Source organism: Dendropsophus ebraccatus, chromosome 8, assembly GCF_027789765.1.
Source record: "Dendropsophus ebraccatus isolate aDenEbr1 chromosome 8, aDenEbr1.pat, whole genome shotgun sequence".
In the NCBI taxonomy this organism is placed as follows: domain Eukaryota; kingdom Metazoa; phylum Chordata; class Amphibia; order Anura; family Hylidae; genus Dendropsophus; species Dendropsophus ebraccatus.
The window spans coordinates 35,184,411-35,211,200 of NC_091461.1; the positions used below are offsets into that span (position 1 = coordinate 35,184,411).

General features: G+C 44.9%; 1 protein-coding gene across 1 annotated transcript in view; it reads right to left on the reverse strand.

Moving 5' to 3' along the window:
- Window positions 1–26,372, reverse strand: part of LOC138799241 (alpha-2-macroglobulin-like) — a 65,357-nt gene extending 38,985 nt beyond the window's left edge. The window contains 3 exon segments of the mRNA XM_069980154.1: window positions 3,270–3,426; window positions 6,009–6,192; window positions 26,263–26,372. Coding sequence (XP_069836255.1) covers window positions 3,270–3,426; window positions 6,009–6,192; window positions 26,263–26,336 — 415 coding nt within the window. The 5' untranslated portion in view covers window positions 26,337–26,372.
- Window positions 26,373–26,790: the final 418 nt, after the last annotated feature.

Sequence of the window (26,790 nt, forward strand, 5' to 3'; positions counted from 1 at the left end):
GCTCACATGAATCTGAATGAAAATCTGAGAAAAATCTGAATGAAAATCTGAACGAAAATCTGAGAAAAATCTGAACGAAAATCTGAGAAAAATCTGAATACGAACTGGCTCAACTAAATCTTTCCAGCTATGGATATAATAATAATACACAATAATGAGACTGGATGAGACAATACACTCCTACATAAACTGGACTTTCTCTGAGGTATATGTAAACTGACTTCTCTTACTCAGAGGAGGAGCTATCTGTCTTAGACACTGGAAAATATACTGTTTTACAAAAGAGGCGCTCTACTCTGAGGCAATCTAAATAACCTTTTGCTTACTCAGAGGAGGAAATACAATGACTCCGATAACACTGGAATGCAATAGTAGAAAAAATGCAATAATGAAATAAGTGCAATAATACCCTGTGTGGAACACACAATCACAGGAAAGTGCATTAGGAAGGAATGGGTTAAGTGTCTCTGTGAGGTAGAGTCTCTTTTAGGCAATTAGACATCGTCCATGTAAAAGGCTCTGGGACAGGCACTAGAGAACTTTTTGTTATTGTAAGTGTCCATCAGCTCATGGCTGGTTAGTACAGGGAACTTGGTCAGGAGGACCAGGCACAAACCTTGAACGTTGCATACACTAAATGGTGAAACAGCACACAAAAAAAAACACAGTCATAGAACTCAGCCCTTGAAGAGAACACCTAATAGAGGTGTCCTGGAGGGCCCCAAGTGGCACCCCTCTTCTTCTCCCAGGGGTAATACCGGGAGGAAGCCGGAGCAGGAGCCTCATCTGCTGCGGTGGTGACCACGAGGCTAGGGGTCACGGTGGTCACAGGAGAGACAGTAGGGGCTACTGTGGTCACAGGAGAGACAGTAGGGGCCACATGGTAGGTAGCGGTGGTGGTCGCAGCTTTAGCCACGGCAGTGGTAGGGGAAGTCACCGTAGTAGCCATGGTGATGGGGGCTTTAGCCACTGGAGGTAGCAAGGTTAGGGCCTGCTTGATCTCATCCGCCAACTTCTTGATAACCGGGTCGTCCCCAAACACCCACTGAGGCAGGGATGGTGACTCGGGCCCGGGGAGCCTCCAGGGACTGGCGTAGCAGGTGGCCTTAAAGTTATCCCCCTGGCTAGAGGCAGGAAGAGGGGCGCCCGGAACCCCGGTACTCACGGATCCATCGTTTTCTGGCGAGGTCGATCCTCCTGTGGAGAAGGCAACCTCGGGAGTGCTGGAGCAACGAGATCCCGGTGAGACGCTGGCGATGGAGACAGGCTCTTCCTCCGGACCGTTGGAGACTGGTGTAGAGCCCCAACTGATATCGCTGTCGGAGGGTGGCGGCATTAGCAGGCACGCAGGATTGAGCAAAGGCAGACTCTCAGGCAGTGTAGGCATCACAAGCGCTGGGGCTGCAGGCAGGTGCTCTTCATAGGCCGCCATCTTGCGTTCCACTGGCCGGAACTTGTAGCAGGAAGGGGAGGAGCGCCAGGCTGGAGGATCAGGCTCCAAAGTCTGCCCAGCAACAATGACGTCAGTGGAAGCGGCCGGCCAATCAGGAGAGACACAGTCATTATCAATGGCGCCAAGCAATTCCCGCTTCTCGGCCGCATGGCAGTTAACCCCCTCGTCACTGGGGGATGGCGTAGGTAGAAATAACAGCAAGAAGCGGCCATTTTGTGTACAGTCCCAGCCATGCAGCGACTCAGTTATCAGAACTCCCATGGCAATTTTAGCACAGTCTCTGGAGACGATATTAAACTGTAGATCTGGTACACCGCGTGGCGGGTAGATCCTGTTCGTGACGCCAAATGCGATGCCCTGGCCCCTGGGGGCCACTTCCGCAGTGCTGGTGTTATGAGCGGGCAATGACCGGGGCAGCTGCAGGGGTTATACTTGTCACGGTATAGGCCTGAGGGCGGCACAGCTGTAGGGCCGGTCTGTGGAATCTGCGGGTGATGATGGGCATGCGATTCTTCGCTGCACTTAGTCAGGGCACCAGTTAGTGGACACCAATGCCAGGGTTCAGTAACAGCGGTTTTATTATAGATGAGGTAACTAGTAGCAACAGTTCTGTCCGGATGCAACCGGGTATATAGCAGGCTTTGACAAATAAGGCAGGAGTGGTGCTGCATAGGCTGTGAGAATACGTGCCGGATGATGGGAGTAGGAGTATGAGAGAAATAGCGGTGCTGGGTGGATTAGCTTGAGAATAATACTTGCTGTGAATCCTTGTAGCGATGAGGAGAGATAACGGAATGACACCCAGATGAGAGAGAAGAATCCGGTCACTTGAGCAGGCGGATACAGCCGAAGACTGGTATATAGCAGCAGACTTAGTCACTCTTCTGTGGGAGAGGATAGAACCACACAACCTCCTTGCTTGGAAGCAGGGGGAAGACTAACTTGTCAGCAGGAAGTGGGAGGTCACATGGTTGCTCCTGGCCAGAGCTAGTCGGCCATTGGAGGAACCATGGTTACAGGTCACGTGATCAACAGCCTTGCATACCACTGTACACTGTAATACACAGGAACACATGAGAATACACATGAAAATGCACAATACCAGAGAATACTAGGGGAAAACCAGCAGCAGTTGCAGTGCAAACCCTTACCAGAACAGGCATTGACACAGCAATAGAAATGGCCATAATAGGAGTAGTAGTCTGCATGTTCTGGGACACTGCATGTGCTTTAACCTTGCACCACCCCTCCGTCCCTCCTCCCCACCCTCTTCATCATTAGGAATGCCACTTGCAGGATTTTTTTTACTATTCTGCAGTGAACACTTCACAGGTGCGTTAATGATCCAGCCATTTGCCATGCTCACACAGCTGATGAATAGGAGACAATCTGCCTGGAGCATTCCTAATGATGAGGAGGGCAGGGAGGAGGGACAAAGAGGGTGTGCCAGCCTAATGCACAGACACACTAGGCCACACCAGTTTGGCATAGGGCTGCAAGTTTAAAAGTTGTTTTTTAGTACAATGACTGCATCACCTATCGAGCGGACCCCAGGACAGACCTTAGATTAAAAGCAGCTATCTGAAGGTTCAAGCAGTTTGAGGTGGGCAGATTGTGGGTACAGAGTCACTTTAAATCAGCCCCCTTGAAGCATATGACATGTAAGGTGGTGGGGGGATCCTTTCCTGCATCAGGACTTATTGGGAGGTAGAGCTGCTGACCCCAGGAACGCAGGTATCAAATGGTAACATACACATAGATTTTAACTATAAGATATTTTAGCAATTGCTATACAAAAAGAAAAAAAAAGTCTCACCTTTCTGCCCAGGTTTGTAGATGGGTTTGTCTGTCTGGATGAAGACCAGGTTTTGTAGAGGTCTAATGAGAACACTCCTCTTTGAGTTGAAGTGTAGCGTGTCCCCCTCAGCATTTAGAGTAATGTGCCCCACATTTGCTTCTTCAACAGCAGGCACCTGAAAGAATATTGCCCATTTTCACTGTATTAAAACGTAACCAAGAAATAAATAGTCATCCCCAGAGCTGCATTCCTAGTTCTGTCAGTTGTCATTGAACAGTCATTGAGCTTTTTGAAAGGCATACTGAGTAATGAAGTGGGATCAGTTAATTTCCCTACATTAGACTACAGTACAGGGGTTAGTGTAAGATGCAAGAAATAAAAGAAATACTGTCAGCTAGAAAACAAACCGCTCAAATGGCTACATAGGTGTGTGAGCACTGAGACTCTCCATACTCTCCATCACCTATAGGGTAATCATCATCATTTTTCACGGCTGTGATTGTAAAGAGATGACCACCTTTCCCTGCTATGTTCCCGAAGTTTGAACATAGCCTTAAAATGCTTTTTATTTACAATCTTATAGTGACTCTGTACCCACAATCTGTCCCCCCCCAAACCACTTGTACCTTCGGATAACTGCTTTTAATCCAAGATCTGTCCTGGGGTCCGTTCGGCAGGTGATGCAGTTATTGTCCTAAAAATCAACTTTAAAACTTGCAGCCTTGTGTCAAACGGCCGTGGCTTAGAGTATCTGTGCCCTAACTTTGCACCACCCCTCCCTCCCTCCTCCCCACCCTCTTTTTCATTAGGAATGCCCCTAGAACATTTTCTCCTGTCTGAACATTGCACAGGTGCCTTAACCATCCAGCCCATGTTCAGTATTCACACAGGTGATAAATATTAGACAATCTGCCTGGAGCATTAATGATAAGGAGGGCGGGGAGGAAGGACAGAGAGGTTGTGCCAGCCTAATGCATACACAATCTAAGCCCCGGCCATTGGGCACAGGGCTGCCAGTTTAAAAGTGTTTTTTTAGGACAATAACTGCATCACCTGCCGAACGGACCCCAGGACAGATCTTGCATTAAAAGCAGCTATCCGAAGGTACAAGTGGTTCGGGGGCATCAGATTGTGGGTACAGTGTCGCTTTAAGTGTAATTAAGGCGTGGCCTGGGGCACTTCAATGCACTTTGGTGCCTGGACACATCTCTATGACACTTCAGAGCAGAAATATATTTTTGTGTGACGGCAGCCTTGGACAACTACAATAACGGTATTGATAGTCTTGCTGCTTACATAGCAGTGTAGCCATATAAGCCGTTTAATCCCAAAGAAAGCTCTGTGCCGACTGTGAATCCTCAGTGAAGCCTGAAGAACTGTGAATGCAGCTCTGGACTATAATATCTATCTCAGTTTCAAATTCCAAATTCATCCAAAATGAATCATGTAATATACTGTCACGCTTAGTGAATTCTATATGCAAATTAAAGAGGACCTGATTTAATGATTGTATTTCCCATGCGATAACATTTCTGGGACATCTTTTCTTATGGTTCTGTGATAGCCACCCGGTGTTACTAGTTGAGGTGGTGTTCCTACATTATTTGAATCTATTCAGTCAGAGTCAGATAGTATAAAGACAGGCCCCCCTAGTGTTAACACCCAGTTGGCTATATAGTCATAAACTTTCAGTAGGAATAAGGCTATGTTCACACTACGTAAGTTCCGTGGAAATCACGGCCGTTGAAACTTACGTAGTGCTGCAGGCTGAAGGGATCCCGGCCGGAGTGTACACACATCGTATGTGCTCCGGCCAGGATCCCATACGCCGCCGCAAATAACTGACATGTCAGTTCACACAGCGGCCGGAACCGCTCGCTTCACTGTGTGCTATTAGAAGCTCTGATGCGGGCGCGCGCTGATGCGCCTGCATCAGAGCTCTGCGGCCGGACGGATCATCCGGCCGGTATTTAAATACCGGCCGCGATGATCCAGGCACAGACCGGCCGTTCCGCGACCCGGCCGGGGTCACGGAACGGCCGGTCTGATACGTAGTGTGAACATCGCCCTATAATACTGTAAGTTAAAAGGGTATTCTGTCAGAAACTTATATAGTTTGTAAATTACTTCTGTTTCAAAATCTTAAGTCTTCCAGTGCTTAGCAGCTTCTGTATGACCTGCAGGACGTGGTGTATTCTTTCTAGTCTGACACAGTGCTCTCTGCTGCCACCTCTGTCTATGACAGGAACTGTTTTAGACAGTAGCAAATCCCTATAGAAAAAATCTTCTGCTCTGGACAGTTCCTAAGTACAGTACTGGAAGACTTGAGATTTTGAAACAGAAGTAATTTACAAATCTATACAAACTGATTTGAAACCATCTAACACCAGCTGATTTGAAAGAATTTTCTTTTGCCAAAATACCCCTTCATAGTGGACCCAGTCACCAAACATGATAATTTAATGGGTGACAATTAGAGATAAGCGAACCTCAAGCATGCTCGAGTCCATCCAAACCCAATGGTTCGGCATTTGATTAGCGGTGGCTGCTGAACTTGGATAAAGCCCTAAGGCTATGTGGAAAACATAGATATAGTCATTGGCTGTATCCATGTTTTCCAGACAACCTTAAAGCTTTATCCAAGTTCAGCAGCCACCGCTAATCAAATGCCGAACGTTCAGGTTCGGATGGACTCGAGCATGCTCGAGGTTTGCTCAACTCTAGTGACAACCAGATATACCAAGGTGCTTAACTTACTTTAAAAGTGACACAGTTGTCTTCTCCAGGCTGTGTGACTTCTTTCTCCAGTAATGTTATGTTCTGGGTTCTTGTCTCCAGAGCCACAGTCACCTGGACAGATTCATTAAGATGGGACAGCTGCAGGCAGAATTTCTGATCATGTTTGGCCTTTAAGACTGTAGGGACCAACAGCATATATTTCCTGATTTAAAAAAAAAAAAAGAGTCTGTTAAAAAGTGATTGGCCATACTTGAGAAATTTTCAATAAATTCTCACTATATATTATCAAATAATTTTTGAGGATATGATGTGTAATTCCAAGGGATTTTAATTATTGAACACTCTAGTAATGGCATCGTGCAGATTCACTTTAATGGCCACCAGTGTTTCAACATAAAAGTAATAAAAGTCAATAGTACAAACAAATCTGAGAAACTTTGTAATATATCTTATTAGAAAAAAATACTTCTTTCTCCACTTATCTCTTAAAGAGGAACTCATATTTTCTCTATGCCATCTATGAAATGAGTGGGTGGGTGTATATCCTGATCATCGTGTGGGAAGTGAGCGCCAAGAACCAGAAATCATCTGCTGTATTCGGATTCCCAGACAACCCATTTAAATTCCCCATGTATTCTGAAAAAAATGCTTAAATATGTCCCAAAATAGAACAACCCATTGAAGTATAAGGTTACTGCTGCCCATAAAGGCTATGGAAAGGGGTGGGCAGAGAAGAAGGAATAGCTGCAAATAGGGGCAGAGAGAGAGACAAAGAAACAAGACTGCAGCTTGTAGTGAATAATATGTCACCCTTGTGCTGTAGTCACAGCTTACACTACTCAGTACTGCTCTATAATGTCCTCTAGGCTGCTGCTGTTGCTATAAAGATACATGGGGACAGGATATTGTTTTCTGTTTTAGAACAGTGTAAGTGAAATATAATAATAATAATATTAATAATAATATTTTTATTATTATTATTATTATTATTATTATTATTATTATGACATGGATCCCAACATAAACACATATACTGGCTTATCCTGAAAACATACTTGAAACAACAGGTAATCAATGATGTTATATCAAATAGATATACCACCACTGTCTGATTGGAGTGGGTCTAGATCTGGGCCCCAGCACTCCATCATAGAGCAATAAGCCTGTATAGCTTTGAGCAGTTCAAGACAGTATCAGTCTTGACTCATGGCTGCATCAGGAATTGGATCCAAACCTAATAAAAGTATAATATACAGGAATAGCAATTCTTTAATATACCTTCATTACTAGAACCATTCCCATCATCACTTATACTATCTATATTTCACAGTGGATTAAAGCCTGACATTTTGTAGATTTAGGTTGTAACCTCCTGCATCGTTCCGCTCACAGCTTATGACCTTTGTGGACAAACATAGGTCTGTTAGCAGCGAGGCATTAACAGCACTACTGCAAAACTAGCATAAAGCAAAACTGTGTTTGTCAAATGTTTGTCGCATCCAAAGACTAGAGGCTTTTTACAAAGAGTAAACTTCACTCTAATTCATTCTGGATTTCCTTTCATTCCTGGATTTTCCTCTGGATATTTATTTATTTTTATTTATAAAATGGGGAAAAGGGGGTGAATTAAACTTTTATTAGGGGGAGGGGATTTTTTTTTATCAATAAAATATATATATTTTTTTTTTTTACACACATACTAGAAGATCCCCCCACAAGACACCAGGGAAGGGGAAAAGAAGACTTTTAAATGCAGCTGCATTTAAAAGGCTAATTAGCAGTCCCGGCGATCGGACCATGCCCGCTAATTGCAGATAGCACCCGGGATTGCGGTGGTTCAGAGCAGGGTAGCCGCGTGACCCCTCTCTGAACACCCCCACCCCGATGGGGACGTACAGTTACGCCCTCATGCGGGAAAGGGTTAAAGGAGTTATCCAGCGCTACAAAAACATGGCCACTTTCCCCCTACTGTTGTCTCCAGTTTGGGTGGGGTTTTGAAACTCAGTTCCATAGAAGTAAATGGAGCTTAATTGCAAACCGCACCTGAACTGGAGACAACAGAAGGGGAAAAGTGGCCATGTTTTTGTAGCGCTGGATAACCCCTTTAAACATTGGTAAAATAGATGAATAGTGAATGGGCACAATTTTAATAATGTAAACAAAACTTTCTGCTAATTAATTTCTTAATATTTCTAAGGCCTCATTCACATGTCCAGTGTTTTTCAAGGAGTGTGATTTGGTCTGCTCCGTGAAAAACCCTGGATGTCTGTTGATTGCGGCGCTGGTGTTGTCTGTGGGCAGAGTGGGGAACGGGTAAGAGACAAGAACAGAGAAGCTGGGAGCCGATGTGAGACAGGAGCGGGGGAGATGGGAGCTGGGGAGAGATGGGAGTGGGGAGATGGGAGTGGTGACATAAGCGGGGAGAGGCATCCATGCTGCCATCCGCACTATGACCTGTCCTATTTTTTCATGGCAAGAATCACGACACGGATGGTGTTAATGCACACATAGTATTTAATGGGCCCTAAAACGGTCCATAGTCGCGGATCTGTGTTCACGGAAATTTTACTGCACGTGTAAATAAGGCTTTAGTGGTTAGAGATCATGATACAGAGACCAAATCCACTTTATAGACAGAGAGTTACTGCGAAAGTTTAATTTTGGTTGCCTACCATCACCACCAGAGGGAGCTAAGTAGCTTTCTGTATACGGCTGATACAGTGACTTCATTGATAACACAGTATGCTGCTTTCCAATTAAATTCAAGCAGCCAGTTTTATCATTCAACCCTTTGTCCAAGTAGTAATTTGCAACAATGTAGAAAAGCTCTAGCCCCTAAAAAACATAAATTAGGCAATTAAAGGAGAAGTCCCAAAGCTGAAAGCTGGGGAGGGGGGTTCAACATAATAAAGTAGACTTACCTACACTCGTGCCCTGTAGCGCAGCTCCTGGGTCCAGCTGACAGCCACCGGCAGCTGCAATGTCACGTAGCCAGCTGAGCAACTGCCCACTCAGTGACTGGGGTGGGACACCTAACCAGACACTGACTGGCTGAGCGGGCAACCGCTTAGCCGTTCCATGACCTTGAAGCTGGAAGCGCCGGGTATGTGATGTACCTGAATTCCAGCAGAAAATGACAGCCGGCGTCATCAGCAGGACCGGGGAGCAGCCCTACAGAGGCACCGGGACAGGTGAGTATACATTGTTTATTAATTTCCTCCACCCCCTGCCGGCCTGCCTGTTTTCATTTTTATGGCACTTCACATTTAATTGTCATAGAATTTTTGGTGTAATATAGGGAATCCCCTGCACACGAGGGACACTTGCAAGGATGCCTCCTGTTGAAAGAACAATTGGGCCCACATAAACCTGTATAATTGGATCCCTAGTGGCAGCTGTAGGACACATGGGGGAAAAGGAGTTCATGGTTCTATAGCAAAAAAAAAACCCACAACAACACTGCATATAGTATATAGAGTAACAATCAGCTGAAATACTAACTCACTTTAAAGTAACAACAGAAGGTCCACCCTGAGCAGAACAAATGCCATATACACTGAATGTTCCCATTGTAACACAGATGACTGCAGACAGAACGTTTTGTTAGCATGTCCCCGGTGTGGACTAAGTGTAAGTGTGAGACTTGGCTCCCACATTATAATATAGCTCCCATTGAAAACTTTCTTCTATCGTTCCCGGCAGTAATAGTACACTACACCTCTACCCAACAAACATTTAGCTTTTTCAAGGCTTTCTGCACATTGAAGTAATTTCCTCTCATTTATATGAGTGGTGCTGCAATATTTTCCTAGCCTGGAGAGATGAAAAGTCATAGTTAGGTTGTTATTGTAGGAATTTACATACCCATATGTGGTACCAGGGCCCATGAGGAAAGGCTTCAAGTTTTTATTCCTTCATTTTACACAGGAGTCCTATGGTTTAATGGACGTCATATAAGTATGGGGGATGAGCAGCTGGGACTGGCATATCCCATATTACATTGTGATCTGGTGAGGACTATCAATACAGATGTGTCATCCATATTAGTGCACCCTTCATCGGAGATGACAAAAATCATGGTCTATTTCCCCGATAGGCCATCAATATCAGAACAACAGGGAGCTGATTCTGTCTTTGACCATTTATATCGCCAACATATGCTGCGGCTCCCTTCACTCACAGCCCATAATTTCAGACTTACCCCATTGTGATCCCAAGGGGCTGGCACAGCATCGGTTTGTGAGTAGTGGCCAAACCATGGGGTAAATCCGCTCTGGATTTGACATTATAGTTTAGGGTGCCATCATACTTAGCGAGTTTGTAGCACATTTCCCGCTGCAAGTTTCACATTATAATCCACTGCGATACTCGTTACCATTATAGCCTATGGATCTGAATGTAGTGACCGCCTTGTTTAACTAAATAACTGCCGGGCTGGTAAAAATAATAAACAGCCTATACTTACCTGTCCGTGCTCCCTTGTCACAGTCCTGCTTAAGTCTCTGGGTCCCTGCTCACTGACAGCCTGTTCAGCCAATCACTGCGCTACACTAGTACCATTATAGCCTATGGATCTGCATTCTTGTTGCAGATTTTAATGTAAAACTGGCAGCATGAAATCCACTGCAAACCAGCTAAGTGTGAGGGCACCCTGAAACCAGGTGGCCTAGGGCTAACAGTGATGTATTCAATGGACCATAGCAAATGAGTGATGATCAGCGAGATCCTGCTTCTCGTTGGCCTGTCTATAATGGCCCTACCACTATACTGTATAAACACAATTACTGTTGATACAGTAACCATATGGTTGATATACACAAAGAGGGACATTTATCAATGTTGCGCACCTGCCGTACACCAGGGAAAGGGCACAGATTTGCCCTTTTTCCCTGGTGTACACTTGCCATATCCCCCACTCACCACATGGCTCCTGATTTACCATGATTTACGCCGGTTAGCAGTCGTAAATCATGGTAGAAAACTACACCTGCTCAGAAGCAGGAGTAGATTTCAGTGCCAGCCATATGGATTCACTGACTGTGGACTTCTTAGTGAATCCTGAGGGGAAATTGGGGGTGGGGCCTAATGTAAAATTGGCATACAAGTATGCCAGTCTTCATAGGTGTCTCCCAAGTCTTCAATGGCACTCTACAGAGTACTGTCACCCAGAAGACTATACAGCATACAGCATTAGGCTATGTTCACACTACGTATCTTTCCGTCCGTAGTGCAAACCGAAAATATACGCATGTAGTTTTAAGGTTGATGCGTTCGCTTGAAAGTATACGATATACGCCCGCACAATGCACACTACGTATGAGCTTACGGCCGGATCGTATACGGCGCCGTGAAAAATGAACAAGACCATTGTTTGAGGACAGAAATGTTCCAACTCACGGCCGTGGATTCCCATGCGGTCCCGTACGAAGTACTTATTTCAGCCAAATTAAACTTGATTTTTCGATCCAAAAGGTTCTGTGAGTTTTATTGGGCTGGGCGAAGATTTCCAAGTAAATGACCTGCCTCAGATCACTTCGAATTAAGCTAGGGAAGCATAACTGTACTACGGGCGTATGTTCGCGGTTCGTACGCATCCGGCCGCATGTCGATTTTTCCCACACCCGTAGTTTCAGCCGCACATGTACGCCGGCGTACGAACTACGGACGGACTCATACGCAGTGTGAACATAGCCATAATCTGATGCAGTAACTGGCAGAATACATAACCAGTACAGGAGATATGGAAGCTCTCCTAACATGTCTGCTTCAGAATATACTTATTCCCTAAATAATAGTTCTGGACTGTATAGCAACTCAAATAGATGCAGAGCCCAGACAGGACCATCAAGTAAGTTATGAAGTCCTCAGACCAGAGACACGGCTGATAACAGGGAGCAATACATTTTTTTTTAACTTGTCGTACATTCCGCCTAATGCATAATGCTGTGTTAATAGGGAGCGCTAATTTGCCCAACCAAACATTTAATCATTTTGAAGCAACAATTAGATTTTTAGAACGATCAGCATTATTGTGATCGTTTTAAGATCGCTTAAGCCCATCTCACACAAAGGGTGAATCTGTAAAAGACTGTTTACACAAAACGATCTGCGAATTTGAGAACATGTTGAAAGATGAAAATAAACGATTTCTCTCTCATCGCTTGATCGTTCGCCATGTGTACACGAGTCGATTATCGCTCAAATGCGATCGTTATCGCGATAATCGTTCTGTGTAAACGCACCATAACAGACTTACTTTCATCCATCCCACAGCTTCAGGATGCACAAGGGGCGCAAGAACTATCCACTGTAACGTCTGCCAGTGCTCTGACCTCTGGGGCAGCCTCTAGTTTATGTACAGGAGGTCATGTCACTGAGGTGACAAGTACAGAGGCTGAAGTGACCAACCAAGGCTGGGCAGCATCCTCATGACTACTCTGGGCTCAAATTATGGGTTGTACTGTATGTCAGCCCATAATATCCATGCAGATCTATGCAAATAGTTGGTCACAATCACACTGAGCAAAAGTGGTGGCATATCAAGCAGAGGTGGCAGCAAAGAGCACTGTGTCAGACTGGAAAGAATATACATGCAGGACATACAGCAGCTGATAAGTACTGGAAGAGTTGAGATTTTTAAATAGAAGTAAATTGCAAATCTGTATAACTTTCTGGCACCAGTTGATTTGAAAGTAAATAAATGTAGCTGGATAACCCCTTTAACATAGAGGGGATCCTCACACTGTTTTAGGGGCTCTATGCCATTAGCTTGCTGCAGTTATAAGGGTCTTGTCAGAATATGAGAGCACTTTTATTTAAATTCTCCTTGAAAGTTATTTTGTCAACTATAAGAAAGTAATAATTTAGCCTGGTAAAGGGTTTTTGGTATGCAATATGTTACCCTAACTTTTTAAAGGTGTTATCTGGGTTTAGAAAACCATAGCTGCTTTCCTCCAGAAGCAGTGCCACTCTTGTCCTCAGTCTGTGTACGGTATTGCAGCTCAGCTTATTGCTTTACAAATACAATAAAGCAATTGTTATTTCCCTTTTTTCAACTGGATGTTTATGCCCAAAATTCTAGTTTATATCTGCTGCAAAATGGTTCCCAAGGTTTCAGGCATATAAACACCTGGTATCCAAGAAAAATTAGTGGTTTCAGAAAAATAGCTTCCAGGCATGTTAGAACACTAAGGACACCAGCTAACCAACAAAAAGATCAAAGGAGGTGCTAAAACGTCTATAACACCATCCATAAGGGGCGTTAACTAGTAAAACAATCAACAAGTGCCCTGGGCAGAAAGGAAGAGTTAAAGGTAAAAGAGGGCAAATAAACTTTTGCTGTCAAGGCATGATGGGAACTGTAGTTTTGCAAAAGCTTGAGTTTCCCCATACCTACTTGAGTTAGAGATACTGGATCTTAAAGGACAACTCCAGCGATTATTTTTTTCTCTTTCAAATCAACTGGTGTCAGAAAGTGCCAGAGATTTGTAATTTACTTCTATTAAATAAATATCAAGTCTTCCGGTACTTATCAACTGCTGTATGTCTTGCATACCTATGTCTATGACATACAGCAGCTGTTAAGTACAGGAAGACTTGAGATTTTTTAATAGAAGTAAATTACAAATCTCTGCCACCAGCATTTTTTTTAGTTGGAGTTGCCCTTTAAGGAAATGTTCACATTTGTTGTCACACCTACTCAACATTGATTTGAATACGCACCAATATAAAGTCACTTGTATGTGTAACCTAAAGGGAAGGTCCATCTTCCTACTGTTTTTGTTCCAGTACACTTAAAATAAAAACATTTGCAATCAGTCTTAATTAAAAAAAAAAAAAAAAAATCTATTGCCTTGTGTCTACAGTATCTAGTATCTCTTATCTAAGGACGCTATTACACATGACAATTATCATGCAAATTATCATTATATCGTTCGAATTTTAACAATAGTCGTTTCGTGAAAATGCAGGCAACAATTAAACGAGAAATCCTTCATCGTTTGGTGCTGACACCAAAATCATTGTTAATCATTCATTGTAATTCCACAATTGTTCGCTCTAATTTCACATTCGTTGACTAATCGTTCAGTGTAAGGTTGGGTTCAGATTGAGGAATTCTCGCGGAAAATGTCCATAGAATTCCATCAGCTGGCCGCCCGCACGGGCACGAGCTTTTCCGCCGGCTCCATAGACACCATTCTATGGGCCGGCGTATTCCGCGATCTGAAAGAAGTGACATGACACTTCTTTCAGCGTATAGCGGAATACGCCGGCCCATAGAATGGTGTCTATGGGGCCGTCAGAAAGGCGCCCAGATGTGCGGGCGGACAGCTGACAGAATTCTGCAGACATTTTCCGTGAAAATTCCTCAGTCTGAACCCACCCTTTGGTGCGTTTACACAGACAGATTTATCTGACAGATTTTGGAAGCCAAAACCAGGAATGGATTTGAAAAGAGAAAAAAACTCAGGTCTTTCCTTTATGACATGTTCCCTGTTTATAGTCTGTTCCTGGCTTTGGGTCCTATTCCACGGGCTGAGCAGGGCCCGATCAACAATGTAAACGAGCGCCGATCTGCTAGATCAGCGCTCGTTTACTGGGCCTATTCCAAGACATTGTTACAGAAGTCCTTGCAGCCCTTATTTCATACATTACCTGCCCGGGCTGCAGGTCTTCTCCTTCTTCCTCCCTTTCCCGCGCCACGGCAGCTTCGGAGCGGCTTGTATGAACTGACAGACCGTTCAGCCAATCACTGGCCGCGGCGGTTCCGGCCAGTGATTGGCTAAACGGACGAATATCGCTCCGATTCACCCAATTATCGCTCCGTGGAATAAGCCCCTTTAGCCTCAAAAATCTGTCAGATAAATCTGTCTGTGTAAACACACCATAATTCCACATTGTTCCTTCCTTTGCAGAGATCAGATGGAATCACCAATCTTATTAACGATCGTAACCAATGGCTATCAATCTGTGTAATATATTGAACGATTTCAGGTTCAAGATAAACAATCTGGTTTGAGATTGTTTATCGTTAAAAATTGCTTTGCCTAATAGAACCCAAAGGCATTGTGTTTCTATGGTAACACCTAGTAAGGCTTGGGCCTATCCTTATAATCTCTTCCATCTGCCTTTTAACACACATCTCTTAGGTTAACAGGTATAGGATAGATACAAGGCAATGTAAGGATCAGACTTCACAGAGTTCATTTGTAGTCTGTTACTATGGAAACATATTGGTTTCCACAGAATTTGTTGGCTGTATTAATAATGCAGATGAGCGCTGGGGAGCAAAAGGCTTGAGCCATCTTCCTCCTCTAAGCAGTATGTAAAGACTTCGTCACATACACTTATTTTCCACATTTCAAATGCTTATAAGAAAGCCACACATTTAAAGAATTTTTCCTGGCTTCTATTTATCTTGTAACATTTTTTTCTGGTTATTTTTCCTGTTGACAATCAGCATGTTACATTCTGAAATTCTGAAACGTCGGAGATCTCAATAACACATTGAAAGAAAATACTTTGTAAATGGCGTACAAAAGCTGTGTTTTCTCGCATACCAATACTTCACAATGTTTCCTACAAGGATTAGTCTTGTGGAATCTGTACATACTGTGGCAGTCTCCTCCATGTACACAAGGCTGGCCCTGGTGCTGTGTATAAGGCATCTGGAGCGCCAGCTGTAAAACTACAACTCCCATCATGCCTAGACAGCCAAAGTTTTAGCTTCCCTACCCCTGGTATAGACCTTTTGGAGCATGCAAATTTACAACTCCCAGCTTGCCCTGCTCTTGCTAAACCACAACTTCTTGCATTCCCTGTGGTTGCAAAACTATAACTCCCAGCATGCCCTGCCTGTAGAACTACTGTGGTGTCCCACCATGGGTGTTACTTGCCTTTACCCCCTTCGCAAAAGCCTGTACTTTAAAGTAGTAGTGGTGATGAAGTAGTACCTAAGTTTAACCACTAGATGTCACTAGTATGTATATTGTATGTTTAAGTATTGCACACCTGTAGGTAACCAAAGGGTTATGGTTTCTGTGACTTGTGCACCAATGAGAGCTCTTTCTGTTATCTACCTAACTTTATCCTTCTCTTTCTATTGCACTCTCTTTTTACCCACTCACAGCACATATTACATATGGAAGTTTTCACATGGGGAGAGAAAGTGTAGCCACACTTTAGTGAGTCTTACTCTGGTTTCTGTAGAGGAAGGACGCAAGCCAGAACGGTCACTGCAGCGGTCATGTTGGGCCCAGGCTTATGCCAGGTCCCCTGTTAGAGGACAATTCCAATGTATTCTGAGGTGTGGTAGTGAACAGACACACATGGGAATGGACACTCTTTTTGTGAATGCAGCACGCATTATGCAGTGCTAAAAACTCTCAGAGAGGACAAGTCAGGGATCATCCCAGCCCACGCCGAGAACAAGTCTAAAGGTGCAGGACGGTATCCTGAAATAATAGGAACTGATCGGGAGAGAGCAAAGTTGCTAGAAGCCTATGTACTCTTGCAGTGCGGGTGTAACCAGAATACTCTGACCATTCTGCTCATCCAAGGTAACAAGGTCTGGCGCTCGTGTCACCCACATAGGACGGGTCGCCCGACACTGGGGGGCAATAGCTGGTACAAAGACCAAAGAGTCAAAACACGGCACAAGTATATTATTCTACTTATTCTACTTCTCAAGTTCCGGCAGAGCACAGCACTACAATGGGTTGGGACCTCCTCCTCTCAACTTCTCTGAACCTCTCCTACCTCTCAGCACTCAACTCAGCCAGCTTGGCTGTACTACTTTTCAAGCTCTCAGCACAGATCCTGTGTCAGGGAAGGACAGGAAGGTACAAGGACAGGTGAGCCCTAAAGCTGGCACCCACCCCACTGATCCTACCTATTTGCCTCAGATGCCCTAGATGGCAAACGGACAACTGGACGGCAGTCCCTGTACTAGCTAAGGTGCAACACAAAACTAACAAGACAGACAAACACAACAAGAGAAGAGTCAGAATTCCGGGTCAATAACAGTCGAGCGGCGAGGTACAAACACGAGTCCAGAGAGTAGTCAGAGAAGCAAGCCAGAGGGTCGAGCAACGGGAAAAGCAAGGTCAGGAAAGATAGCGAGGTCAAGAAAACACTAGGGATACTAGGCTCTATCGCAGGCAAGAACTGAGACACAGGGAAAGGAACTTATACACCCTGGAGTCCCAGCCCCCAGGCATCATTGGAGCTGGGACTCTAGACTAACACTGGGCGGTGGATATGACTGGAGCCCACTGCTGTCAGTCATGTCCCTAACGCCGCTCAGCTGGGGAAGAATGGCCCCAGCCGAGGCTAGCAGTGGGCGTTCCCAGCAGGCTGACTGCCAGGGACGCTGCCGACGCGCCCCTAGCAACCAGCCCTGCACTAAGGACGCTGTCGGCGTCTCCTGAGCCCGGCCGCGCGCATAAACAGAATGAGAGCCGGGCGTGTGGTCGGCCGTGACGTAATGACAGTGGGCCGGCCGCTAGGGACGCCGGCGGCGCGCCCCTAGCAACCGGCCCCGCACGTCACCAGGGACGCCGGCGGCTCTGCTCAGAGTCCGGCCGCTCGCTCCGGCAGAGCCAGGAGCCGAGCGTGCGACCCGGACCCTGACATCCTGTCTCCAAAGTCTAAAGTGTATTATCAAGTCAGAAGTCTACTGTATTTCACTGTATTAAAACGACTCTGTACCCACAATCTGCCCCCCCCCAAACCACTTGTAGGTGATGCAGTTATTGTCCTAAAAAACAACTTTAAACCTGCAGCCCCGTGCCCAACAGGCATGGCTTAGAATATCTGTGCCCCAACTTTGCACCACCCCTCCGTCCTCCCCACCCTCTTCATCATTAGGAATGCCACTGGAACATTTTCTCCATGCTGAACATTGCACAGGTGCCTTAACGATCCAGCCCATGTGCCGTGCTGACACAGGTGGGGAATAGGAGACAATCTGCCTGGAGCATTCCTAATGAGGAAGAGGGTGGGTAGGAGGGATGGAGAGGTTGTGCCAGCCTAATGCAAACAGAATCTAGGCCACACCCGTTGGGCACGGGGCTGCAAGTTTAAAAGTAGTTTTTTAGGACAATAACTGCATCACCGGACCCCAGGACAGATCTTGGATTAAAAGCAGCTATCCAAAGGTACAAGCGGTTTGGGGGGGTCAGATTGTGGGTACAGAGTCGCTTTAAAGTGGCACTGTCACCCCCTTTTTGCATTATGACTGCTCTACACAAGTGTAAAGGGTAAATTTAGCAGTCTTCTTTTTATATCATACGTCATGATGCTTATTCCAGTATCTGGGATTGGGATACCTCAGCAGCCATTGGAAGGGCCAGCCTAAAGGTCTAGGCCCCACCCCCACTAGATTGGCCCACACAATGGCCGCTGAGGGGTCGTGGCCTATCCGGTGATGACGTTGTGGGTGTGGGGCATGGCTAAGTGGCACTGAGGGCGTGGCTAAGTGCTGCTTTGGCCATGAAGCCCCACCCAGGTATCCCAATCCCAGATGATAAAAGATCACTTTTTACTGGAACAAGCATCATGACGTTTGATATAAAATGAGGTATGAAAACTGATAAATTTTACCTTTACACCTGTGTAGAGCAGTCATAATGCAAAAATGGGGTGACCATGTCACTTTAAGCCTTACTGCAGTAAAGAAGAAGTTATTTATTTTAACTGGACTCAGTGGTTATTCTCCAAGCTCCAAGCATCACAACTCCACTCCGGACCACCGTGATAAGCGCACAAGGGACCCCCAAACAGCCCGGCAGGTTACTGACCACAGGGAAAAAGGGTATAACCAGCCTCCCTGAAATAAAAGCACCAGGTGTGCCACCATACCTGTGTGCCCAACCGGCACTGGCGTCACAACAACATAACACCTGGCTGAGCTATTCCCCGACCAACCACTACACTAGTGGAGTCACACAGCACCATCTAGCAAGTGACCGGTCGTCCACCACACCGGTGGAGCACCCCTCTACAACCTTCAGCATGTCCTACTATGGCAAAACAGCAACTCCAAGCATGTCTCGCTGTTGGCAGAACTACAACTTCCTGAATACCTTTTTATTGGAAAACTGCAACATGGCCTGATGACCAAGGGCTATCTGGGCATGCTGGGTGTTGCAGTTCTGGAATAACTGGGCAGCCACAGTTTGAGGACCGCTGCTATAGGGGGTCACACTGAAACTAGTTTTTATATCGCTGTAGATTGTTGTATTACATGAAGGGGGCAATGTAAGACCTAGTTTCATTGCCAATTGCTCCAGTAGCTAGACTGCCCCCAAGGGGCTTCCTATGGAGAAACAGAGAACTCAGCAGCAAAGTTCTATCAGATTAATTTGATAAATTGCCCATCCTTATTTCCAGTTGTGCCATTCCCTCTTATTTATGGTGTATTTATGGTGTATTACTTTAAAGGGGTTATCCAGCGCTACAAAAACATAGCCACTTTTCCCCCTACTGTTGTCTCCAGTTCAGGAGCGGTTTGCAATTAAGCTCCATTTACTTCAATGGAACTGAGTTTCAAAACCCCACCCAAACTGGAGACAACAGTAGGGGGAAAGTGGCCATGTTTATGTAGAGCTGGATAACCCTTTTAATGATAAAACAGCCTACAGGCATGCTGGGAAAACCAATAATTTAGGTTATTGTGGTCAGCGGTGCGGACAAGTGTTGTGGGAACCTGTCAAACTGTTCGGGTTCATCAAAATTCTCCAAACTCTAAAGATCAGCATTTGATTCCCCGCGGCTGCAGAAGTTGGATGCCGCTCTAGGAAGTCCTTGAAAACATGGATACAGCCATAGGCCATAGGATATGTCTGTTTTTCTGGCAACCCTAGGGCTGCAGCTGCGAGGAGCCAAATGCCAAGTGTTCTGGCTTTGGGAACGTTGAGAACCTGAACAGTTTGATCTGTTTGAGCATTGGCAGAACAATGGCAGAATAATAATCAATAGTAATGTTACTTTGAACCCAGTTTTAGCTCCTCTGACCTGTCTATTTTAGTAAATATTTATGCTCCCCGTAATTTTTTTCTTAGAACTTTTTCTGCTGAAATTTTATGCTTGAGAAGATTGAAGTTTTTGTTGTTTTTTAACTAAACATAAAATAAAAAAGCTGCTAAAATTGGAGACATGTTTTAGCCATTTTATTTTGCCTTTGGGGCGTTTCTCAGCCGTGTTCTCAGCCCCACAAAAATATTTTCAACAGTCTCTTGAGCTGTAAACCTCAGAAATGGAAGCCTGATATTGGTTTTTTTTGGCAGTATCAATTTTGCCCATAGAATTAAAGGGAATCTGTCACCAGAAAATGACCCAGTGTTTAACCTCCTCCCGCCGCCGCACTGTTAATTAACGTTGCTGCAGCCTATGCCCGATGCTGCACTGACGTTAATTAACTGCTCTAGGATGACACAGGCACAGGAGCTGCACCTGTGTCATCCGCGGCGGGTTCCGGCTACCAGTGATAGCCGGGGACCTGCCGAAACTCTCAGCACCGGAGCCGCGCTCAGGTGCTGAGAGTTAAGCCTATAGATACTGCGGTCAGCAAGACCCCAGCATCTATAGGTCTCCAGATCTATAGATCTATCTATAGACCTTTACAGAGGGAGAATTCTCTCTCCGGTGTCCATCGGGGCTCTGCGAAATGATCGCAGAGCCCCGATGGTAGCCATGGCTACGGAAGCCGGTGGGGTGGGGAGTGAAGGCTCTGCCCCCTCCCCTCTCTCCCCTGCCACTGTCACAAGATTGTGAAAGGGTTAAATATTTTTGGTGATGTTTTTTCTAATATTCCATTTACTATGTTATAAAATAATCCTGGAATCTTGCACTTTTCATTTTCACCACTAGGCCTAAATCTAAACTGGGACTTCCTGTTCTGTCTGAGATGACAATAAGGAGGCTGCTAGAAAGTCATATGTACAAAATTACAGCAAAATGTGACACCAGAAGATAGAGAAAATAACAGGTGAAGCTCACAGCTCAGCCTCCTCCTTCCTGTGCAATTATCTCTTTACACTGTGGGTTAGGCACTGTTCACACTAGGGTAGTGGCTTCCATTATTAGGCTGGGCTCACACTACGTATATTTCAGTCAGTATTGTGGCAGTATTTAATGGCAAATATTTGCTGTTATTTTAAAACAATGGCTGTTGTATTGAAATAATGGCAGTTATTTACTGTTATATGGCGGCCATCCACTCAATTTCAACATTGTGTGAACAGATCCTTTCTGTGTTTTTAATCCACTCCTGGTTTTGGTTGCAATATGAGGACCACAATACTGACTGAAATATACGTAGTGTGAACCCAGCCTTACTCTAGGAGTGACAACCTTCCTTTTGGTACAAAGAATAGCACAATAAACTACACTATCCCGGTCATCAAACAGCAAATGAAACCTGATGGAACGGAGCATAACATGCTTATTTGGTTTGGGGGACCAAGGGTACGTTGCTGCCAGACCACATTATTGCTGTTTATACTGGAATCAAACATGCCCTGCTTCCTTGTAGGAGCAAATAACTAAGCATGTCTGGCAGCACTTCATACACCTAGCATGCCTTGAAGACTTTAGAGGGATTTTACCATCTCAGCATGTTATTCCCTCTCCACAGCATAACATGCGGATCAGTGGGGATCGGACTGATGAGACCTCCATCGATCAGCATGTTATCCTCTATCCTATGGAGAAGGGAATACCCCATTAGATGTCCATACATATGTGTATATAGTTGAATCCTAAGCCTTCAGTATGCAAACAACTGCCCATACACATCATTATTGTTATTATTTTACATTGCCATTAAAACGAGGGTGCAATACATAGGGTGGGTTCATACTGAGGAATTCTCGCGGATAATGTTCGCGGAATTCCGTCGGCTGTCCGCGCGCACGCCAACGCGCCTTTCCGCCGGCTCCATAGACACCATTCTATGGGCCAGCGTATTCCGCTATCCACCGAAAGAAGTGACATGTCTCTGACTCAATCTCTGACTTAGGGTATGTTCACACTCAGCAAACTTGGCGGAATTCCGTGGATGCACTCTCCGCCGCAGAATCCCGCCATGCTCAGTGTCCTGTAGTGAGTGAATGGGAGGGCGCACATGCGTTTGCTTCCTCCCCTCTCCGCTCAAAGAAATGACATGTCACTTCTTTGAGCAGAGAGTGGCGGCAGCGGAGGAGCGTGTGCTCTCTCATAGAGATGCTGTGACACTCTGAGGCAGGCAGAATTTAGCCTATTTTACTCAGTGTGAACATACCCTAATACAAATGGGGAAAAAATCCTGCCTATAAGGACTTACAATCTATGAGGACACAGTAGTGGGCTATGTTCACACAGTGATTTTCAATGGTAGTTATCTGGTACTCAAAAAAATGGCCATTATTTAACATAGTTTGGCGGCTGTCATTGCTAGTACATTATTTAAGTTCAGGTTGAATGATGGCTGTGTTCAACACCCTTTTGGGTTTTGTTATTTTTGGTCCCTTGAATTTTGTTAATGTGAAGGGATTGACAAGCTGGTTAAGCAGTGTCTCAGAAGGACTAGTAACCCCTTAAGAAAGAATGAACAAAACAAAAAAAAAAAGTGCCAAAATAACGCCCGCTGTTCGCTAAATAATGGCCGCCAATAAATGTCTTGAACATTAATTTGAAGGCTTCTGCAAACAACAGCCGTTATTCTATGCATTGTATGAACTAACGGCCGTTGTTTCCATACAATTCACTAGAAATCATTGAAGACTATAAACTAGTATCAAATAACAGCCGTTATTTTAATTAAAAAGAAAGTGGGGGAGATTTATCAAACATGGTGTAAAGTAAAACTGCCTCAGTTGCCCCTAGCAACCAATCAGATTCCACCTTTCATTCCTCACAGACTCTAAGGAAAATGAAAGGTGGAATCTGATTGGTTGCTAGGGGCACCTGAGACAGTTTCACTTTACACCATGTTTGATAAATCTCCCCCAGTGTGTGAACATAAATGGTAGATGTTGCTGATATAGTATTAGGCTATGTTCACACAACGTATGTTTTCATAAAAGTAGGGCCGTTGTTGCAGTTGGCAACAACGGCCGTACTTTGTACGAAAATATACGTTGCCTTGCCTTCTATGGGATCCCGGCCAGAGTGTATACACATCGTATACGCTCCGGACGGGATCCCTCGTGGCGCCGCAAACAACTGACATGTCAGTTTTCTGCAGCCGCTATTCAGTGAATAGCGGCCGTAGAAAACCATGTCAGTGCACACTAGGAAGCGAGCGGCTGCAAGTTTCATAGTGTGCTGTGGGGTGTTCTGATGCGGGCACGCACGGTTGCGCCCGCATCAGAACTCTGTGGCTTGAAAGATCATCCGGCCAGTACTGCAGTACCGGCTGTGATGATCTTTTCAGAGATCGGCCGCTCCGTGACCCTGCCGAGTCACGGAATGGCCGGTCTCGTACGCTATGTGAACATGGCCTTATTGGCTATTGGCTTTTCTGTAAGTACTAAACTGTCTGGATGGTGTCATCATGAACTCTAGAGTACAGAGGATGGAAAGGAGACATTTTGGAGTAGGCTATGGAAGGATGGATAAAAGGATGTTTTATGGGTTTGGGTGTCTGGTTTCAGCGACAGGGTGACAATGTCTATATGAAAATCACTATCAGGGAGATTTTATCAAACATGGTGTAAAGTGAAACTGGCTCAGTTGCCCCTAGCAACCAATCAGATTCCATCTTTCATTTTCCAAAGAGTCTGTGAGGAATGAAAGGTGGAATCTGATTGGTTGCTAGGGGCAACTGAGCCAGTTTCACTTTACACCATGTTTGATAAATCACCCCCTTTATGTTTAATGGTAGCTATTAGGAGATGCAAGACATGGCCACGTCTGTCATGCCAAATAATAATGGAGGCTGGACCAGTCAATAAGTGGTCAGCTGCTTTAAGAGCACAGGACAGGTCTAGAAGGAGCAGCATGGCGTATTATTGTATTGTATTGAGGTATTGTGTCAGTGGTTAGTGATAGGCTGAAGACAGGGGAGTGGTCGGACACTGAGCCCTTGTGGAGGGGTTCCGGAGACTGTAGGTTGAAGCGTTCTTTAATACTGTTGATCTTGGGGCAGAATCCTCCAGAGGATAGGGGGTATGGAAATAAAAGTACTGAATCACTGTTTGGGGCTGTGGGCAGAGAACTCAGGACAGCATTGAATGTGTTCTGTTTAGCAGAAGTAGGTGTAGACTTGAGAGCAGCCTGTGTGTATACGGTAAGGTCTTCCTTCGAGTGGGCTTTCATCCAACACCACTCAGCCCCCTGGAAGCTTGCCGCAGTTTTTATGTCAGATTGGTGTTATAAATGCTGTTACAGAAAACACATTGTGAGTCATAAAGTATAGATTTAAAAAATTAGAGTGGTACAAGGCTGGGGAAAATAAAGATCGGGCATGTTGGATTTATTCATCTAGGAGATAAGTGATGACAGCAGTAATAGAAATAAACATAGAAGATGACGGAATCCTTCCTCATGTCAGGACACATGGACAGCTGTTGGCTTAATAAGAATTAAAGGGGTACTCTGGTGAAATATTTTTTCTTTTAAATCAACTGGCGTCAGAAAGTTACGCAGATTTGTAAATTACTTCTATTTAAAAATTTCAAGTCTTCCAGTAGTTATCAGCTGCTGTATGCCTTGCAGGAAGTAGTGTATGATTTCCAATCGGACACAGTGCTCTCTGCTGCCATCTCTGTCTGTGACAGGAACTGTCCATAGCAGGAAAGGTTTTCTATGGGGTTTTGCTACTGCTCTGGACAGTTCCTGACATGGACAGAGGTGGCAGCAGAGAGCACTGTGAAAGAACTGGAAAGAAAACTTCCTGCGGGACATACGGCAGCTGATAAGTACAGATTTTTAAATAGAGGTAATTTACAAATCTATAAAACCTTTTTTTAAGAAAAACATTTTCTCCGGACTACCCCTTTAATTGTATTTGAAGGTGAAATGTTGGGACATTGCCAATCCTGTGGTAGTGGATGACCAGAAGCATCACTTTGCAGGGAGAAAGAATCTTTGGGTGGATTTCTGCAAACCTGTGGGGTCCCCGCAGCTGGATTCCAACCAATGAAGTCAGGGCATACCCCAGAGATACACCATCACTTCAGGGATAACCCTGTTATCACTAAATGCTAACCCCATTTGCCATAAAGAGCTAATATAAACCTACGTCTATGTGACTTGAACATAGAGTAAGACATACAGATGAGCATATATTAGCATTTGAACAAATAGTCAAGGGCGATTCAATATTTAGTTATCACTATAATGTTACATATGCTTAGTGATCCCCTTTAAAGGGGTTGTTCACCAACATTTTTTTTCTTTCAAATCAACTGGTGCCATAGAGTGCCAGAGATTTGTAATTCACGTCTATTAAAAAATCTTAAGTCTTCCGGTACTTATCAGCTGCTGTGTGTCCTGCAGGTGGTGTTTTCTTTCCTGGACACAGTGCTCTCTGATGCCTCCTCTGTCCATGTCAGGAACTGTCCAGAGCAGCAGCAAATCCCCATAGAAAACCTCTCCTGCTCTCCAGACTGGAAATAATACAACTTCCTGCTGGGCATACAGCAGCTGATAAGCAGGGCTGTATTAACAGCTGCTGCTGCCCTAGGCACTAAACCTGAAGACGCCTCATCTTCACGCACCTATTGGCGATACCAGACCTGACCAATACCACCATACCCCCCACCCCTCTGGAAAAGACACCAGATTTACTGGCAAGTCTGAACGGGAGGAGGGAAACTAAAAAAATAAAAACTAAAAAATTAGTTTTTTCTGTCCCCCTGCTCCCTGGTGCTGCCCCCCTGCAAGGTGCTGCCCTAGGCACCGGACCACGGGTGCCTAGTGGTAAATACGGCCCTGCTGATAAGTACTGGAAGGCTTGAGATTTTTTAATAGAAGTAAATTACAAATCTCTGGCACTTTATGGCAGCAGTTGATTTGAAAGAATTTTTTTTTTTGTGTACAACCCCTTTAAGGCATATGCACAATGATTGAGGCCAAATACTACATCAGTGAAGAATAAAATTATATCAGGATATATGCTTTATAAAAATCACAGTAGAGATATAGACAATAGGGGTATCCAGAAGAAAACAATACATAATAATACAGGCCTGGCATTGTATACCGTAAGAGCTAACAATCTAAAAGTATAGAAAGTAACTACAAAGAAGTATTCCAACAATGGGGAAGAAATCTTGTTTGTACTCACGGGTCAGGTTCTACAAAGTCTCCTCCATGGATGACGGTCAGGAGCAGGCACAGTCCAAGAGCTGATCTCCACATCCTGCTGGCCAGATATCACATTCAGGAGGAAGAATGCTGGAGGGAGATGGCTTTATAAAGCGGAGTCTGTGTACGGCCCCCCTGGCAAACACACGTTACACAAACACTGACCCTTGCACAAGGACTGCTCTGTCAGGGGTAAAGCCTGTTTGCATTGCCTTGTGTCTGTTTACTGAACTGTTTTCTTGATTCCTATCCTATTACTGTGTTTCTATGGCCTACTGCCCAGGTACACAGGATTTCTAAATTGTTATGGGAATATTAAGATGTTGCGATCTGTGCTGGCGTCACAGGGGCATCATTCTTAATGGTGCCCCTGGGATAAAGTATCAGACTGGCAAGGAGTTATTGTGATTGTATTGTTTACCTGGCACAGACAAGAGGCACACTATGTAAATCAGGGTGTAATTCAGCACCCCCCCCCCCCTCCGCTAAAGAAAACTTCATGGAGAAT